This window comes from Sinocyclocheilus rhinocerous, unplaced genomic scaffold (genome assembly GCF_001515625.1).
Source record: "Sinocyclocheilus rhinocerous isolate Xijiao unplaced genomic scaffold, SAMN03320098_v1.1 scaffold1569, whole genome shotgun sequence".
NCBI classification, from domain to species: domain Eukaryota; kingdom Metazoa; phylum Chordata; class Actinopteri; order Cypriniformes; family Cyprinidae; genus Sinocyclocheilus; species Sinocyclocheilus rhinocerous.
This window is the reverse complement of record NW_015663506.1, coordinates 167,285-187,923: the sequence shown is the minus strand read 5'-3', so window position 1 is coordinate 187,923 and position 20,639 is coordinate 167,285. Positions and strand designations below refer to the sequence as shown.

General features: G+C 34.1%; 1 protein-coding gene across 14 annotated transcripts in view; it reads left to right on the top strand.

The window, feature by feature from the left end:
- pcbp3 (poly(rC) binding protein 3) overlaps positions 1 to 20,274 on the top strand; it is a 69,536-nt gene extending 49,262 nt beyond the window's left edge. For 4 of the 14 annotated variants that reach the window (XM_016539228.1, XM_016539227.1, XM_016539229.1 and 1 more), the window contains 12 exons: positions 6,028 to 6,194; positions 6,492 to 6,515; positions 6,942 to 6,974; positions 7,418 to 7,534; positions 8,387 to 8,518; positions 8,937 to 9,065; positions 11,951 to 12,094; positions 13,777 to 13,818; positions 15,713 to 15,791; positions 17,152 to 17,204; positions 18,218 to 18,387; positions 18,644 to 19,192. In XM_016539228.1, the coding sequence (XP_016394714.1) occupies positions 6,120 to 6,194; positions 6,492 to 6,515; positions 6,942 to 6,974; positions 7,418 to 7,534; positions 8,387 to 8,518; positions 8,937 to 9,065; positions 11,951 to 12,094; positions 13,777 to 13,818; positions 15,713 to 15,791; positions 17,152 to 17,204; positions 18,218 to 18,387; positions 18,644 to 18,698 (1,053 nt within the window). In that variant the 5' untranslated portion in view covers positions 6,028 to 6,119 and the 3' untranslated portion in view covers positions 18,699 to 19,192. Of the gene's footprint in view, positions 1 to 6,027; positions 6,195 to 6,491; positions 6,516 to 6,941; positions 6,975 to 7,111; positions 7,145 to 7,417; positions 7,535 to 8,386; positions 8,519 to 8,936; positions 9,066 to 11,950; positions 12,095 to 13,776; positions 13,819 to 15,712; positions 15,792 to 17,151; positions 17,205 to 18,217; positions 18,388 to 18,643; positions 19,193 to 19,417 lie in introns of those variants that run through there. The other 10 variants (XM_016539237.1, XM_016539236.1, XM_016539241.1 and 7 more) reach the window with 10 other exon arrangements.
- Positions 20,275 to 20,639: the final 365 nt, after the last annotated feature.

Here is a 20,639-nt window from a genome sequence, read left to right as displayed (position 1 = left end):
GCTTTCTTCTGTGGAACATCATGTTTCAGTGTTTTTGTTCATTCATTGAAATCAATTTTCACAGGTACTGTATACCATGTTTGACTGTTTAGTCATTTATATTAATTAATATGAGACCGTATTGTGCTGCGTTTGAAGCAAAGTGGAGAGAGATGGAAAAAGGAGCATTTTGGGAGCACTGCTTGACCAAGCGTAAAGCGTGATTAATTCAATAGGTACCACAGAGGAAGGGGCCAGAAGTTCTTTAGAGGAAGGGCTGACCCACTTTCTATATCCTGTGCTTCAGCAAAGACTGAGCTTATCTACCACCGGGAAGATATCAGACTTATGATTAACATAAAATAGAATTAAAATGTGAAGTATTTCAACAGCTAATTTTTAATCTGCTCATACTTTCGGAAAAGTGCTTGCAGTGTCCCAAACACACACACTCCAACATCAATAGAAAGTGGTTGAAAGGACACATGCCTTTTAAGGTAACATGAGTGTGTGTATGCATCCATTGCTTTTGCTCTGATGACTGCTGTAATCAGCACACAGATGTAGTGTTCAGATGTCCGCTGTTGTTCACCCCGACCATCTCTGTTTTTTTGTTTGGGTGTTTTTTTCCCTGATCACTTTTTGGAACTAAACACAATTTTCACTATATAATCACTGTAAAAAAAATATATTTTTCAAAGTTGCAAATAAAGATTTTTGGAGTATGTTTTGCAAGAAAATACTTTTTTAATATTTCCACTTAAAAATATCACGTTTCTTTGTAATTAATTGTAAAATTTACAAGCAATTTTTGTGATTTTTAAAAAAAAATTTTTTTTTACACACACACACACACAGAAACAAACAAAAAGAAAATCACACAAAAATTGCTAGTATGCATACATATATATATATATATGGATTTGAGGATAAAATGTATGTTATATCAAATATATTTGGGGAAAAATTGAGATAAAACATTTGTCTTACTATGACTAATTTCCTGCCTAGTTATGTATCCTGAATGCACATAATTAAATAATATTGTCACAATTTCTGCAAACAAAATTACAGATGATAAGTTTGTGCTGGTTATATTTAGTTTTTTTTAAAGACATATAATGTTTCATATTTGAAGGGGTCATATGATGCAATTTAAATTTTCCCTTTCTCTTTGAAGTGTTACAAGCTCTTGGTGCATAAAGAAGATCTGTAAAGTTGCAAAGACTAAAGTCTCAAATCCAAAGAGATATTCTTTATAAAAGTTAACAAAAGAGGACGATATCCGCTTCATCATGCCTGGAGCTGATTCGTTCTGGTCGCTGAGGAAATACATCAACTTTGCACTGTGGATCGCTGGATCTGCTTTCACCGTGGACGAAGCGGAGTCCAGCCTAGGGTCATCACATGTGGTTGCTGCAAGCCCGCCGGACGCTCGTTCGTCGAATCCAGTTTTTTGAACCTTAAACCGCATAAACACATTTCATTACACCAAATACACCAAATAATTTTCTTTTTAGCAACATCATATGACCCCTTTAATATCAAGCATGCAATATCGATGGTAAAGATGGCCTGTCAAAGTTTGTGCACAAATGTATATAAATCATTGAAATTGAAGTTGTTTCGATGTTTGTTTCACATTCTTTTTGGATTATCGCAGTTATAAAATTCAAATTCTGAATATTTTCTTTTTTAATATTTCAATATTTAATCATTTTATTATTTTAATGAATGATAAAGGAATGGCAAAAATGTTTCCTAGACCATTTTAAATGTGACCTTCATATGACAAAAATAATATTTGTGTATTTAAATCAACCCCTGGGATGTAAACGTGCCTAAGGAAACACTCTTTTATGTCACCTCAAAATATACAAAGAAAGGAGCACTTTAAAAATGTAGTCCTTCGGGCATTCTTAACGGTTCACTAAACATGATCATCTAAGTAATAATATTCATGTTATTCATGCAGCTTTTCATTGAAGCACCAGATATGGAGCATTAGCATCACATAAACGATAAGATTACCTTTCCTCGATCCAAATTTGGTGTATTCGTAAAGTTGCCACAAGGTGTTAGCGCTTCTCCCACAGCCTCTGTGTTGTTTGTCGTCTTACAGGCTGATTTAATTAGATAAGATTTCATGCAGGGTTGAACTTGAAGGCATTTGAGATTTAAGTCATCTGAGGTGGATGAGGAACTACATTAAGTGAGTCATGAGGAGAAGTGCTCTCCGTCACCATGCAGATAAATACAGTTGTCACTCCTCTTAATCCTGTTCCTTACACACAATGATATCTACATCCAGCAACAAATTCACTCGCAAAAAAATCAGATACTTCCAATGTCATTTATACAGTGCAATCTTTCTTATTGTAATTAAAAGGATTTACTCCAGCATTTAAATATGGTTGTCGCTTCCAAAACATTGCGGTGTGTTTGAGAGAGTCTACACACCATGACAGAAGATATTTCTTCAATGAAAACTTAGAAGAATAATAAAGCATCAAGTGTTGTATGCAACCCAATTTTCTTTGTAATTATATTGTCTGTCTTTCGCTCTCTCTCTCTCTCTTTTTTTCATTATTTTTGGAGTGAATTGCTACAGCAGTTCTCTGAATTAGACCATCTTCAGAGTTCTTTTGATTTCTCTTGTGAAAAAGAACTATGAGCATACTTTTGAAAAAAGAGTACTTATTACAGAAATAAAGAATTTTAAAGAATATACTTAAATGTGAACTGAATGTAATGTTTTAGGAGATTCAGTTGCATGTAAATGCAATTAAATGAAAATGTATTGTTGGTTAAATTTATATCAAATACAGTTAGTTGAACTTAAGAGTGACCCACCTACGTAGGACTTAAGTATGTTTTTATATGTAATTTCATAAGTTATATTTCCTTTGAAATATGGTACTGACAGTCATTTATGGTAAACTAAAATATGAAGGGTTATTATAGTTAACTAAAACTAAAACAACAAAAAAAGTAGTTACTTGAAATCACTTGAAAAAAAAATAGCTGGAGTCCTTGGAAACTAGCTATAAAAAATGAATAAAAAATAAATATATACTTAACTTAAATGTATTTTATTTCAGATAGTTGCCAAGGACTCATTTTCATTTAGTTTAACTTGATGTACTGTAATAGCTAAAACTAAAACTGTAATAGAAATAAATTATTAAAAAACTATTTTAAAATAGTTAAAAAACTATTTAGTAAAAATGTAAAAAACAAACACAACATAATTAGTGAAACTTTAACTAAAATTAAAACTAAAATTAACTAAAACAGAAAAAAAAATATATATTAATAAAAACTATAACAGCATGATACTAAAATAATACTACTTTAATGCCAATTCAGAAGAAACTTATATAACATTTATTTAAATACATTTGTTTACATATTTGAAAGCTGCAGTTTAGTAGATTTAAAATATACTAACTTTAAATGTAATATGAAATAACATGCTACAGTTAAAATTATAATCAATTTGACTTGTGCTTTAGTATGTTAGTCAATACATCACAGTAAGTGCACTTATAAAAACAGTATAAAATATTAAAACAATGATCTAAAATGTACTTTGAAGTAAAAGTTTAAATTTGACGTTATTACCATGTGCATTATGACAATGTGCAAGTTTTCATAAACTTTTGAAAGTTTATTTTCTTTAAATACTTTAAATACACCTAAGTTGCTTTTTATTACATTAGTATTATATTATCTGCAAGAATACTTTCGCTTTCAGTAACACTTTTTTTTTTTTTTCCTTTTCTTTCTTTCAGGGTTTCCCAGGACTGGGGCTTGTTAAAATGGAGCGCTCCTGTTTGTAGGAGTACAAGCCGGTTCACTTGTGTCCATTTGTTTTGCTGCTTCTGTGTGCTCTTAGCTCAGATTAGAATTTTTATGCAATCTCTGCTAAGCAGGAGATTTGCGGACAGCTGGCAGCTCATCTCATATACCCATGTGAATCTCTTCTGATCTTTCCTCTGCTTTCTCTATGCATCTCTCTCACACATAACCTGCAAATTTGTGCTTAAAACTTTGCTCCGCACATCTCTTCCTTGAGCGCGTACACTATTTCTCTTTCACCGGGGTTTTATTACGGTCACCATCATTCACGTTTTGCTCTCTCTTTATCCTGCGCTTCATATGAAGGGCTGGCAGCTGTACTGAAATGGCTTAATGTTTCAATCTCTCAATCGTTGTTGATCCCCAGACCCACATGACGGCGTAAATCACCGAAAAAGGGACAGGTCTGAAGCTGTGCTGAGGAGTTAGGATTTCCCCTCCCTCATCAGAGCGCAGACAGATACTCATTATAACGGCTGAGCATGAGAAATCATCGGAGGGATCAGAGAGACAGAAAATACAGATTCCATTAAGCTGAATGTTAAATAAGTTGTTTTATATGACCTTGTTTATGGTAAACCCACAGAAATCTGCAGATTTACGCAGAATTGAATGGACTTGATGCTTCTGGCTGAAAGCACAACTAAATTATCCTCAATAATACGTTTTAAGTTTTAAAAAAAAAAAAGCATTATATTTCATTGAAAATTTTAAATTAAATGATTTGAAAATTGGGTTTTATGTGTGTTGTTTTAATTTGGTCTCTCTTTATCATAACTATGTAAACACTTTGAATTAATTTGGACCCAAATGTGTAGAATTGTATTAATTTGTGTAAATTTTATGCAGATTCTATCTTTGCCTACTTGTAATATTGTCATCGTGTGTGAGAGCCTTTTTGAGCATCAGGTCATTGATGCTGTAAAGTCTAGATTCCTAATGCATTTATTTTTATTAATTTATTATTTATAAGATTTAACTGAGATCAGTTTGGTTGGGATGTCGCTTTTGTAAGACATGTATCTTCTTACGCTGGCAAATATTTGGCTCAGCTGTGCAACAAGCCGAATGATCTCAGCAGCTGTTAGATTATGAAACTATTTTGAGGTTACTGCCTGGCAATGAATATAATATTAAGTTGACTTTGATTACTTATAAAGTGCTCCCTCTTGTGTTCAAACTATGCATATAAAAGGCTATTAATTATGTTGCCGTGTAGAGTTAAAGGAATGTTCCATATTCAATAAGTATATACTAACAGCATAATGTTGATTATCACAGAGAACTGAGAGGAAAAAAAAGCAATCATGCTGACAGTAAGGTAATTTAAATGAAAATTCACCAGGCAATAAAACACACACTGTACATAAAATGTAAGGCCACAAAACTTAAAATACATGTTAACATGAGACTAGTGAGTTATAGTCAATCTTTACAGGAATGAACAATAATTAGACATTTAGAATCTCTGGAAAACACTGTATGCTTTCTTTTCAAAGTGTTTTATTTACGTTAAATTTTATTTATTTATTTTACATAAAAAGTTTGGCGTCAGCAATATATTTTTTACAAGAAATTAATACTTTTTTTTGCAAGAATGCATCGAATTGATCAAAAGTGACAGTAAAGAAGACATTTATGTTACAGAAAGATTTCTCCTTCAAATAAATGCTGTTCTTTGGAACTTTCTATTCATCTAAGAATCCTGAAAAAAATATTAAAAGTTTCTACAAAAATGTTAAGCAGCACAACTATTTTTGACATTAATAATAATAATAATAATAAAAAAAATCTTGAGTACAAAATCAATATATTAGAATGATTTCTGAATAAATTGCAGGAATTCACAGGAATAGATTACATTTTAAATGATATTAAAATAGAAAACTGTCATTTTATATTGTAATATTATTGTTTTTACTGTATTTTTCATCAAGTAATTACAGACTACAAACCGTTGAATAATAGTGTATTCATTTTAAATGAGTTGGGACAAGTCAAAAATATTTTCTGTGACAAACAACATTATGTCCCAAATGCGAATTTTTGAACCAGGAGCATTCTTTTAATTCTGAGCTTTCGCTCCTGAGCAGAGCCAAACATTCTGCGACCATCTTGTTTTCTCATTTGGAAGTCTATGGGCTCTTCATGACTCTTGTCTGTGATTATCCCATCCCCCCTGTGCAGGTGACTGGTTGGCTGCTGTACCATCATTCTCGTCCTACTCCTGGGGATTTCCTGTCACGTGACCATATTCCTGCTTCACCTCCACTCCTAGTATGGAACCCAACAAAGTCCAGTCAGAGGGTGGGCTGAATGTGACCCTGACCATCCGGCTTCTCATGCATGGCAAGGTAAGTTGAGCCCGCAGAGCAGTACAATACAGAGGGAAGTGGATGGGGGTGGGCTTGTGATGTCACTGCTGTGTGCCTCAGGGATCTGTCCTCTCCTGACCCACTGTTTCAGGCCAAGGTGAATCAAGGGTTGTCAGGACCAGTGACCTTTTAGACTCATTAAATCTCCGTAAACAAGGAATGAATATAAAATATAGCCATTTTCATGAGGAAATGTGTTCATTTACAATTGTGAATGTTTAAAATGCTTACGTTTGCAATGATTTTATTGGTTCTCTATTTTTATTTTTTTTGCAGGAAGTTGGAAGCATCATTGGAAAGGTATGCTAAATACTGACTATATATATATATATATATATATATATATATATATACATACAGTATATACAGTATATAGATTCAGATAGATAGAGTATATTATATATATTCAGTATATTATATATGACCCTGGACCACAAAACCAGTCATAAGGGTAAATTTTTCCGAAATTGAGATTTATACATAATCTGAAAGCAGAATAAATAAGCTTTCACTTGATGTATGGTTTGTTAGGATAGGATAAAATTTGGCCGAGATACAACTATTTGAAAATCTGGAATCTGAGGGTGCAAAAAAATCTAAATATTGAGAAAATCGCCTTACCCCAGCGACTTGAGACTGGTTTTGTGGTCCAGGGTCACATATATATGTGTGTATATGTGTTTTTTAAGCACTGAATCCAATTCTCCACTCTTCTTTTTGTTACAGAAAGGGGAAACTGTGAAGAAGATGCGTGAAGAGGTATGTTTCTTTTTGCTAATTCTTTTTACCAAAATCCACTTGTTCTGTTGAGAATTAACTTTTTTTAATCACACTGACCTCCGGGTTGTTTGTGTAAAAGCACTGAATCCAATTCTCCACTCTTCTTTTTGTTACAGAAAGGGGAAACTGTGAAGAAGATGCGTGAAGAGGTATGTTTCTTTTTGCTAATTCTTTTTACCAAAATCCTCTTGTTCTGTTGAGAATTAACTTTTTTTAATCACACTGACCTCCGGGTTGTTTGTGTAAAAATAATAGTAGTCATTTAAAATGTGCTTATTACCCTTTTTAAAGATGGGATAGATGAAAGTAGTTTAAAATTGCACCTTTAAGTGTGGTTTTGCACTGTTAAAAGGGCTTGGAGTCTCTCAGACCCGAAGCAGAACAAGAATATGAGGGTTAACTTGACTATTGGCATCCTACAGAGCGGCGCTCGGATCAACATCTCAGAAGGAAACTGTCCTGAGAGGATCGTCACCATCACTGGACCCACAGATGCCATCTTTAAGGCCTTCGCTATGATCGCGTACAAGTTTGAAGAGGTGCTGTCCTGAATACAGTATATGAAAATCTCGCTTAACATAAACCACTTTGACAAAACTGATCAAAATGTTTGGATGTTAACGATAATGGTACTGTAGGTTTGGGGTCGGTAAAATTTTTTAATGATTTTGAAAGTCTCTTCTGCTCACCAATACTACATTTATTTGATCAAAAATACAGTAATATTATGAAATACAATATATGAATATACCATTTAAAATAACTGCTTTGTATTTTAATATATTTTAAAATGTAATTTATTCCTGTGATGCAATGCTGAATTTTCAACATCATTACTCCAGTCTTCATTGTCATATGATCCTTCAGAAATAAATCTAATGTGCTGATTTGGTGCTTCAGAAACTTTTTCTTTTTCTTTTTCAAAGTTAAAGAAAGTTGTGCTGCCTAATTTGTTGTGCAGAACAGCATTTTTAACAGATTTTTTGTAATAATGTAAAAGTCCTTACTATCCATTTCAATCAATTTAATGCATCCATGTTGAATAAAAGTATTAAAATTGCTGACCCCAAACTTTTTCAATATACTTAATAATAAAAAGAAATTGGCAATACCTTTTTATTTTTTAAATAATCCAATGTATTAAATGCATTTGAAATGAACAGTACTTCATCCAATTTTGTTATTTTCTCCTTTTATTTGGAACTTCATGGGCACAAATCAAAAGACACTAAAATATTAGTCTGGCTTCAGTGCACACACAGCTTCACAAAAAACTTTAAACAGTCATTTCAACTCGGAATTCTTATTATATGAGCCATATTCTGTTGTTTCAGCCACATTAAAGTTGTATTATCTATTATCTATGTTATTAATTTCTGACATTTCTTCAGGATATAATCAACTCCATGAGCAACAGCCCAGCCACCAGTAAGCCCCCTGTCACTTTGCGCCTCGTGGTGCCCGCCAGTCAGTGCGGCTCCCTCATCGGCAAAGGAGGCTCAAAAATCAAAGAGATGAGAGAGGTATGAAACTTTGCCCTGAGTTTTATTTTCTGATCATGGACTGTCAGATCTCTTTTACTGGCTTATGCAACTTGGCAAAGCCACAAAACTCACAAATATATACAAATCATGTAAATATATTAACATCTCACTAGACACATCCTGTTCTCAGTGTAACCAGGTCCCTGCTCAGTCTTTCTATCCACCAAGAGTTGCTTTTTCTAAAAAAATGTTGAATGGAAATCACGACATTGCTGATTTCGTTCTTCACTTTTAAATGACTTCAACGGAAACATATGCTTGCATGCAGATGGCAACATTTGGCCCAGCGTTCCCCTGAGAGCAGTGCGGTCTCAGAGCAGATCACACCATCATCAGCAGCGGATGCTCTGAATCATAGCCTGGTGTTTTTTCTTTTTCTTTTTCTTTTTCTATCCAGTCCACAGGAGCTCAGGTGCAGGTAGCAGGGGACATGCTGCCTAACTCCACAGAGCGCGCAGTGACAATCTCCGGCACCCCAGAAGCCATCATCCAGTGTGTCAAACAGATATGTGTGGTCATGCTGGAGGTACAGTATTGTACAGTGTTGTTTAAAGGATAAGAATGAAAAAGATTTCATTGTTTACACCTCGTCATGTTGTTTTAAACCCATATGACTTTCATTACTCTGTTGAACACAAGAAGTTAAAAAAGAAAAAAAAGCACCATCAAGGTTCAACTTCTGAAGCTGTATGATCATTTAAAGTTGCCCTAAATTTAAGATTTGAATTGCATATAAAATGGCTATTTATTTGGATTACACAGTTTTAACATAAGTAAACTAATAATCTTGTGATACATATTCGTCAGTCATGTATAAATAAAACATGTAAGAGAATGATTGCACTCAAAATAAATCATGGCATGGTTAAGTTATTAACTATGTATGTAATTTTATTTAAATAATCATATTTCAATCAGAATGCATTCATTTAAATTGCTTAGCATAAATTAGTTCACTGTAAAAATTACATGTATTCAGTTAAAAAAGTATGAACATGGTTCAAATATGGCTAGCTGAGGAACAAGCAATATTCAATTAGTTAAAATGTATGAGATTGAAAGTAATAGATTTATTGATGATTGATAAACCTAGTTATTGTGTATTTAAAACACATGTTGTTTAATGCTATTACAGAAATCTTACCTGTTTTTTACCTGTATGATAAAAAATCATACAAATTGCACATTTATATGCAATTCAAATACATAAATCTGAAAATTATGCTTAAATATTTTGTATCTGTTTTCTAAATGCATTTTATTGATCTTACTGTAACTATTCATCCATGCATGTGTTTTATGCAGTCATGTGACCTGTCTTCATCCAATCAACAACCGATGGATAGAACCACATACGTTTATTTATTTTTTGATAATAAGTTTCTCTTTGATGTACATCAAAATATAGAAGAAAATGAACAAATTATTCTTTACATTTAGATCTTTTCAATGAATAAGGTGTGATCAAGTTCACTTATTGACTTCAGAAGTTTTGGATATGGTGCATAAGTCGTGTTTATAATATTTTTATGATACAAAAAAGATGGCTTTGCCTCCTTTTTAAAGCTGAAAAGTTTTATTCCCTATTCATTGTAATTGCTCAGAACAGAGCTACCAGTACATACAGTACAACGTTTTCCTTTTGTGTCTCACAGAAAAAGTAAGTCTGTTTTGGAACTCTGCGAAGCTGAGTAATGATGAATGAATTTTCTTTTTTTTTTTTGGGGGTGAAATCCATTCTTTATGACAATAACAATGGGGTGAATGCACAACCGTACACACAGCCACACTCCATTACAGCCATCCTGCCAAAGAGAGACTACATTGTTTTACTTGTGATTAATGAGAAACACAAAGCTTCCGTTGGCTTGCTTACACCTTTTCTCAGTTTATTGATTTAAATGTTATTCTTATCCACCAATGACGTGTAGGGCTGATCTCCTGCTGAGGTGAATTGTGCTCTGATTGGGCGTTATTGAATGCTTTTCATTCTTGGCTTGTACAGCCACAGATATATTTCTAAAGTAATCAGATCACCTGGGACTTCAACAGGTACTGTCTCTTCCTTTGTGTGTAGCTGAAATTTTAGAACTATTTTTTAACATTTGCAAATGTGCAAAACAATTCACTTAGTATTGTTCCCAAAATTCAATCTGCTTGATTGGACCTTTCTAGTGTGACAAATGAATTGGAAATATTATCAGCTACACATTTTAACATATACAACTGCAAAATAAAACAGTGTATACTGCTTAGCATTCAGTTGGTGGTGTTCCCTTTTGAACAAAGCCATTTTTCATTTCCAGTGTGGAAAATGAACGCAAAATTCTCTTTCTCTTTATTTGATTGGACTTGATTCAGACTTAAATATACATGCAATTATTAATAATAATAATTAAACATGCAATGTGATGAGGTGATATAATCATGGCATATGACTGTTCGACACCTTTATTGCTTTATTGCAAACTGTTTTGCATTCAGAACTAATTAAAAAACGACTTGTAAAATATATGCACTGTTTAAAAGTTTGGGGTCAGTTTGTTTTTGTTTTGTTTTTTAAGAAAATTAATGTTTATTTTTCAAGGTTGCCAAAAATTTATCAAAAGTGACAGCAAAGACATTTATAGTGTTACGAAAGTTTCTATTTCAAAATGTTTTTTAACTTTCTATTATTTCTATTCTATTTCTATTTTATTTTATAATTTTATATTTATAATTTTTAACTTTCTATTTCTAAGAATACTGCAAAAAAAAAAAAAACGATAACATTTTCAACAATGATAAATGTTTCTGTAGCACCAGTTCAAAATTTTTCTGGAGATTTCTGGAGGATCATATGACACTGAAGACTCGAGTATTGATGCTGAAAATTCAGCTTTGCTATCACAGGAATAAATTACATTTTAAAATATATTAAAATAGAAAACAGTTATTTTAAATTATAATTATATTTCACAATATTACTGTTTTTACTGTATTTTTGATCAGATAAATGCAGCCTTTGTGAGTATATGAACATTTTTCAAAAACAATAAAAATACTTTCCAACCTCCAGCTTTTAAACAATGGTGTACTTCATTGTTTTAAGTAAAAAAAAAAGTCAGAAAGTATTCCATTCGGGGCCCTTCTCTGTTGACTTTTTGCTGCAGCACCTTGATATTTTAGCTTGACTTTTGCCCACTTTGTTCCTGGTTTATGGATTTTTTTTTTTGTAGAGTAAACCATTTGAGCTTCACAACACACAGCCTAGAAAATACAAATCTTCAAGCGCTTGGGGTCTCACAACATCTGTGCTCCTGCCTGACTTTTGTACAACTTTACCACAGAAACACTCCACCACGCACACCTGTCTACACCTGTCTCCTGGTCTAATGCTGTTTCTGCCTCTTACCTCTTCCCCTCTCCTAGTCCCCACCGAAAGGTGCCACCATTCCCTACCGCCCAAAGCCCGCCTCCACCCCCGTCATTTTTTCAGGTGGCCAGGTAAGAGCCGACCCGCTGGCGGCGTCCGCAGCCAACCTCAGCCTTTTACTGCAGCACCAGCCACTGCCTGTTAGTTCACTCAGGTTTTCTCACCTTCTCACTCGCATGCTGTCACACCATCCTAACCAGGGAAATGCCTGCAGAGAGAGAGGAGCTTTAGATTGTCAATGAGAGTTCAGATCGGGACTCAATAAAGGAGAGTCTGCCTTCTACTGCTATCCAAAAAGTGAATTTTAAGCAGAGATGGAAATGAAATGAATGCATATTTTTTATGTTTTTGTCTTTCTGCTGCGGTAATGCATTCTAAGAGGTTTTAGAATACTTTAGTTCACTTTAAATTCACTTGTGTGCAGTTCTGTACATTTTTGAACTCGAGTGCTTCGATTTCATTTCATTTTCATATTCCAAACTTTTTGCCCCATTACAAGTTACTGTAAAAAGATAAAGCATGAAAGCATTTGGAATGAGGTGCATATTTATAAGGAGTGAAAAACTCTACACAAATTCATGCAACTGACTGCCTTAAAATTCTGTGCGAAGGTCAATAAATTAGGACAAATCTATTATTATTGCATATTAATGTTCTTATTTTTCTTCACTTACACTTTTGCTGCACTTACAAACAGAGTAATGTTTCAAATGTAATGATTCTCTTCAGGAAATCAACCTTCAGAAACCTTAGAAGTCTTTGCATATTAGACTGGGATAGAAAGATTATATTTCAACACTGAAAAATACAAAATTGCATACCTCACCTTTCACATGCCAGTGATTGCGTTTTGGCTGCTTTGAGTGCATTTTAATTCTCGATTGATGTTGTTCACTCTTATTGCAAAATAAACTCCTCCCTCTCAGAGCAAATATCATATCCTTTTCATATTTTCAAAGCTTGTAACATCACAAGATGTGTGTAAGAAACTCTCGATAGAGTTTGTCGACCTGGATTTGCATTCATTTGAGATTCCAACAAAACTTGAAATGTCAAGTTATAAATATTGAAGGGATATGCTATTAAACATGGTTTTCAAAGTCATCCCCACTCATTTGCTAACCAAAACAAAATACAATGTGTTTGTAATTTTTTTCCACTAATCTAACATTCCTTTGATGATGAATAATAATATCCTTTAACAAAGCTCTCAGCATCTTTTTTAACGTAACTCATTCACAGACACTTCATCCAACATGACCATAGAGATAGCACATCATGGCTTTTTACATGAAATATACAACATCATTATCAGTGTGACACTTTAAATTGATGTTCTTTTATCTCTTATTTTTGAAAATATGATGAGGTTCAGAATTTGACGTACTGTAGAAAACTTGGTGAAGGATGTTATATATTCATCTATTCAGATGGTTCAGAAATAGATTTGCTTTTATTGTCAGGTATATTTACCTACCCAAGAAACGTGTTTGTTATTTGAAGACAGTATGAAATATATTTTAAGCATAGTGTGCACTTGAACAGACGCACAGATCTGAAAAGCCAGGAGTGTTGTAAATTTGTGTAGAAAAGCCTCAATTATTTAAAGCGCCGAATATTATTACTGTATAACTAGTCATAAAAAATATTCACATAAAATATGAAAGAAAACTCAGCTTTTGAAACCAAATGTCCCTGTAAAATATTAATAGATCCTTTAGCGGTTATGAATCAGTTAGTTCGTGTGTTTAATGGGTCCTGCAGCCTTGCAAAAATGTTGATTCGATATTTCTTTTCTTTTTTTCTCTCTCTGTCTTCACAGGCCTACACAATTCAGGGACAATATGCCATTCCACACCCAGATGTGAGTCCCCAGCCATCCACCCTCTTCCCCTCCTAGCACCGTCAGCAGTCTGCATGGCTCTGTAGTTTTCAGCGTGGACCTCTCTATTAATATTAAGCAGTAATATTAATATGACGTTTCTGATGTGTAATTTTGGTCGCATTGCAATCTGAAAATGTACTGAACCTCAGCCCTCCGAAATGTAAACCAAACTTCTAAGGACTTGGCCTGTTGGAGGAAATGACAGTGTTTGTCATTTTCTAGATAGTCCGCATAGAATTACATACAAGACTCGCCCTCACACACTTTGATTAGTGTTAAGCAAATTCACCATTAAGCAAATCAACATTTCTATGAGAAACATAATGCCGGTTCTGTGGAAGGACTAAAAAGCATCATTTGTTTGCAGAGGCAACTGGATTTGATGTTATATTGACATTAAAAGTAGCTGTAATTTGGATTTTCAAACTATTTTCTGTTTGCATCTTACCTGTTGCATTACAGTTTTACATGCACAAAGCTGCATTAAAAGTGTACTCTAAACTTCAAAAGTCAGTAAGATTTTAAGAAATTAATACTTTTATTCAGCATGTACTTAATGCAGTTGTTCAAAATTGATATTTTTAATATTATAATAGATATATAATTGCAAATAAAGCAAAAATATTAAGCAGCAAACAGTCCTCAGCATTGATAATAATAAGAAATGTTTCTTGAGCAGCAGATCAGCATATTATTATTATTCATATTTCAAAGGATCATATGATACTGAAGACTGGAGTAATGGCTGCTGAAAATCCAGTTTTGCATCGCAGGAATAAAATATATTAATATAGTTATTTTAAATTGTAATAATATTTCACAGTATTAATGTATTTAACTGATCAAATAAATGCAGCCTTGGTCAGCGTTAGAGACTTATTTCAAAAACATAAAAAAAATCTTTCTGACCTCTAACTTTTGAACAGAAGTGTATATAAGATAAGGCAAATGTGGGAAAATAAAAGTACCATTTGAAAATTCCAATACAACATCAAAATTACGCATCACACAGTTTGAGAACCACAGACTTAATCAAACATTCCTTTCATTTCATTTATTTATTTATAAAGCACAAATGAACACAATAAAAGTTGACCACTGTGCTGTACAGAAGAGACGGGTCAAATAAAAAAGGAAAATCGATGCACGCTCACAATCCAGATGATTCTTTAATCCTGATAGCTGTGTTTTCCTCACCGATGATCTGAATGAATATCTATCAGAGAGAAGGAGAGATGCCTTGTGTTAGTTCTTTTCATTTAGGATTGGCAGTGACTGATGCTTAGAGACGCTTCTGCTGACACTGCAATAACTCAAGTCAAGATTGGACATCCCTTTCAACCTGCTTTAAACTCAGATTTAGAGGGTGTACACAACAACACCCAGCGCAAGTCTGCTGTGGTTCAAAGACTGTTTGTAAAATAGGCTTGCGTGTCCTCTGAAGGTTACCCGCGCACTTACATGTTCATATCTCTGATGGATAACGGTTCACTCGTGGTTCAGGCGACAAATTATCCTTGTTAATAACGCCACCTTCTAATGCGTTTAGACTCTTTTGAGCCACTCGGGTTACAAAAAAGCATAAACTACACTCCCCTTTGATCTTAAAATGCTACATTTATCTGACATTTTTTCCCAAGATGGAGCTTATCACAGATCATTTAGCGATCAGATAAGATTAACCCACCAAGTCAGGCCAAGTCCTACTAAAGTTTCTATCTCTTCAGCTTTCTCTTTTGCTCTTCTTCCACCACAGTGTGTCATGGCTTCTTATCCTCTTTGTCTCTTTGTTCTAGTTTAGTTTCTTGATTTCTTGGTGTGACCTGTCTTATAACAATAACCTCTTAGCTCTACTGTCCCTCCAAACCCTCAGCAGTTGACCAAGCTCCACCAGTTGGCTATGCAGCAAACCCCCTTTACCCCCCTTGGACAGACCACCCCTGCTTTTCCTGGTACGTACCCACGAGCCCTTTTGAAGTTTCCTTCTCATTGTACCTGTAGAGACGCTCTTTTCGTCTTTCTCTCTCTCTTTCCTTCTCGTTCCATGTCAAGCATCATGACATGCCCGTGGTGGTTGCTCTTCACTTTGTGGATTTTTTTTAAAACTTATTTAGTTTTTTGGTGTTGTTTCTTAAAAAATATGTTACTGCATTTTATTTTATTTTATTTTATTTTATTTTATTATTTGTTAGTGTTTTTATAATTTGTAAGTGTTTTATCTTATTTGTTAGTGTTTTTTTTATTTTATTTGTTAGTGTTTTATTGGTTAATGTTTTGTTTTATTTTACTTTATTTGTAAAATACTTTATTTGTTTTTTATTTTATTTGTTAGTTCTTATTTTTTCAGTGCTTTTTATTTTTATTTTAAATTTTTTTGTTTGTTTGTTTTACTTTATTTGTTAGGGTTTTTGATTTTATTTGTTTGTTTTATTTTTTAGTGTTTATTTATTTTAAGTGTTTTATTTTAATAGTTTTTTTGTTTTGTTAGCATTTTTTATATTATTTGCTAGTTTTATGTTGTTTATTTATTTATTTTATTAAACAATATATCCATTAATTGTTTCATTCTTCCTACCCATTATTTCTTTCCTTATTTATTTTCTACTTTTTTGAACTTCAGGTTCAACTTCTAAAAAAAACTCACCTTGCATTGTTTTTTTTCTGTAGTTTTTTTATTTTTTGGTAAACTTTTTATGAAGCGCCTAATCCTGTACTGCTAAGACCTGGGATAAAAGATAGTGAGGTTTTCCTGCTTATGCAACATTGTCACGTACAGGGGACTAATGGTGTAGAATTTTATGCTCGAAAGGAATTACCAATGGCACAAAATGTGTTCTTTCCTGCCCTTCAGAAACTGGCATAAGAGAAGCATATCAGTGTTTTGATTTTACAGACCACAACACATCTTGCATCAAGCCATTCATTACGTATTCATCTTGATAAACACTGCCTTATTCAAGCTAAGGGCAAACCCAATGCCATGTGGAGAGCAGAACATGCTTTGCTATTCACACATATATCAAACATATCTAATATACGTTTGTGTTAGACCAAGGAAATACTGTAGGAAAGTTTACCTTGACAGAAGACAAGATGTGAGAACCGCTAGAGATATTTATGTTAGTTTAAGGTGAAAAAAGGCCTCCATAAAAAAAGCCTCAGGAGGACTAAGAGTTCCTCGCACTCTGCACCTGGTCCATTAAGGCCACAGTCTTCTAAAGCTCACACTGAGTGTTGACACTTTCCAGCGTGTGTATGCAGTGCTGTTTATCCTAGGCTGTCTCTCGAGCTTCCCTCTGCTCTCTGATCCAGGTCTGGATGCCAGTCCCCCGGCCAGTACTCATGAACTCACCATTCCCAATGATGTGAGTATAATGATTGATGCTCCGTTTTGACTCCCAGTCCCTTGTCAGAAAATCCTAACTGATGACAGAAATAAATTTCAGTTTATTTGAGAATAAATGTCTGATGTAGAGTCCAAGTCAGGGTCTTAAGAACAAATCTAAGTCAAAGTCAAACAGAAGTCAAAGTATTGTTTTGTTTTTTATTTGTTTTTGTTGTTGACAAGTATCTAATTTGGAGCCACAAGTCAATTTATTTTGTGATTTACACTACCATTCAAAATTTTGAGATTGGTACTTTTTTTTTCTTTTTGAAAGGAGTTTTTTTTCCTATTAATATTTTCTATTAAAAGAATATATTCTATTTCTAAACTTTTTTCTATTTTAATATATTTTTCAATTCGTTTTATTAAATTAAATGTAATAATTTGTAACATTTTATGATGGAAAAGCTGAATTTTCAGCATCATTACTCTAGTCTTCAGTGTCACATGTTCCTTCAGAAATCATTCTATTCATTCTAATTTGGTCTAGAAATGTTTCTTATTATTATCAATGACAAAAACAGTTGTGTTGCTTACTATTTTTGTGGAAACTGTGATACATTTTTTTCAGGATTCTCGGATGAATAGAAAGTTCAAAAGAACAGCATTTATTCATTGATTGATTGTAAAAATGTAAAAGTCTTTACCATCCCTTTTGATCAATTTAATGCAACCATGCTGAATAGAAGTATCTTTTTTTTAACTTTTGAACAGTAGTGTAAGTGTGACTCGATTCAGTGTTTTAAATTTCCATCTTCCAAGTTTCCGACTCTAGTTTATCCAGTGGGATCTTATTTGATTCTTCAATTCTTTGAATCCCTGCTTCCAAATGATAAAAAAAATGAATTATAAAAATTTCCATTTTGACATGGTTTAGTTTTCTGTCACAAAACTATTCCATTGCAAATACTACAAAAAGAAGCATACTTTCTGTAACACAAACTGTGTTTTCTTTTTGACAGTCCTTTAAGAACCTTTCCGCTTTCTTCCCAGCTAATAGGCTGCATAATCGGGCGCCAGGGAACCAAAATCAACGAGATCCGTCAGATGTCTGGAGCGCAGATCAAAATAGCTAATGCCATGGAAGGGTCATCAGAGCGCCAGATCACCATTACAGGAACCCCCGCCAACATCAGCCTTGCCCAGTACCTCATCAACGCAAGGTGAGCCCGTCAACGTTTCACAAAAGTGTTTCCAAAACTGCAGTAACATAACATTTTTATGATGTTCTAACTCAACAGTTTCTAAAAAGCAGCTCACATAGGATCTTCACACTGTGTACAGAGCAGTGTATTTGGGGAATCCAAGATATTTAGCCACAGGCCCTTTAAATCTCTTCTTGTGTGTGATGTTGAGGCTTGCAGGGTAGCGGCCGGGGCCAAACTAATGCATATTGCTTTCCCACGGTTCTGATGGCAGGTTCAGAGACGTGGCCGCCATGTGGAATGACCCCTCATCAATGACTACATCCTGAAGCCCCAAACTGCTTTCATTATCTGAAGCTATCAGCAGCTGATTCCCAATAAACATATATATAATCTTCCCTTAGAACTCACCAACCTTTCCCTTAAACCCCATGGTTAACTTCATCAGTAGCTACGTTCATATAGGCAGACTACTGACATTTAAAAAAAAAAAATGGTAAAAAAGAAAAGCAGGACAACTGTAGTATGATTTGTTCATGTTATGCAGTGTTTTAGTGTGGTATTTTAGCATGCCGAATGCTTGAATCTTGTTATATATTTATTTATTATTTTAAATTTGTTAGATTAGTTCAGTATGGTTGCTGCATAAGTCTTGTAGTTTGACAGCAAAGATAAAAAAAAAAAAAATGTAAAAGCAGATTGCATCCAATAGCATTTTCTGGCAATGCTGTTGGCAAGGAGCTAGTGATGTGATGCAGATGTTGTAACGAAGTACAAACGCATGTCAGAATCGAGGAGGTGCTGGAAACTGTGTTTCTTTAGAAGCGGAAGAGATTTTATTTTTGCATTTGATGGGAGCTTGATTGTTTTCTGCTTAACTGAATCGACGGTAATGCATGCTTATTACTCGACGCGGAGAGCAACAAGGCGGAAAAAGCTATCATTCTTGTACAGAAGTGTCGAATGCTTTCAGAATTATTTTATGTTATCTATTTTTTCTATCTTTTCCTTACTCCTCCCCTTTTTCCTCTTCCCTTAACTATTCTAGGCTGACGTCTGAGGTCACTGGTCTCTAATTTCTACCCATGATCCTTCACTGCATCACATGACCCTTGAGCCAATGGCATTGCACCTAGTTTGTTTTCTCTCGGTACTTTTGCTGTCCTGTATTTTCAGTAATTCTGACTCATTTCTATTCTATAATGTGCACATATTACAAATCTCAGTTTGATGTTTCTCCTACTCAGCCTTTGTTGTGCTCCCGATGGTCCTACTTTATAATTATTTTAAAAGACACTTTACTTTTTTTTGACTCTCTAGTACCTCATGTCACCGGTGTCCTGTTTTGCTATCGCTTTCACTGTGAATTCACGTTTTCCGGTCCGTATTCTGTGGTGTGGTACAGCAAAGCCAATGAAATCCTCCACTTTCCAATCTTTCATTAGGTCAGATTGAGTTTAATGCAGCGGTCCTGTGCTTTGCTCCAGGGCTTTGCTCACCGGGAACCTTACAACAGTGCATCTCATACATGAATAATGAAACCGACTGATGGAGTTGGAATGTTTGCACCACACCTGTACGATTTGTTTGCATGTCATTGTGGCATGCAGAGTAACACAGAGAATCCATTATTAGCTTCTTGTATTCACTTTCAGAACTGAGAGGAAGAAGAAAATCAGTGTGAAAACAAACGATATGAGGATGTATAAGCCGCGCTCGCAGTTTTACTGCATGCTGAGACATTTCAATTCAGCCCACAATCTAAGTTTAAGTAATTGAATATAATACAGCAGAATTATTTATAGGATATTTTTATATGCATCGTGTTTTTGCAGTAGTATGAGAAATACAGTGGCTTTATTTCTTTGGATGTGAATACAGATGTGCTGATAATGAAATCCACCCCATGCTCCTCTACCATACGCTCTCTCTGTGAGTATGGTAAACTCTCATGAAGGGTCCAAAATTTACTTTTTGCCACTCATTTTACTTTACATTTTACTTTTTCAACCACTAGGGGCCTCGTTCATAAAAAAAAGCCTATGATCGGATTTGATTTCATCTTAAATTAAATGTGAGGAACAAATCGAGGTTTATAAAGGCAAAAACAAATGTGAATTTAAGTTGAACTGCAATTTTTGAAGTGGGATTTGTGAATACAGACATTTTATGAATCATTTGTAGGATTAAATAATCCAGGATTGTTTCAATGTTGTGTGTATATATATATGAAGTGCTTTTCAAGTCTGGAGACCTTAAAAATGAATGTG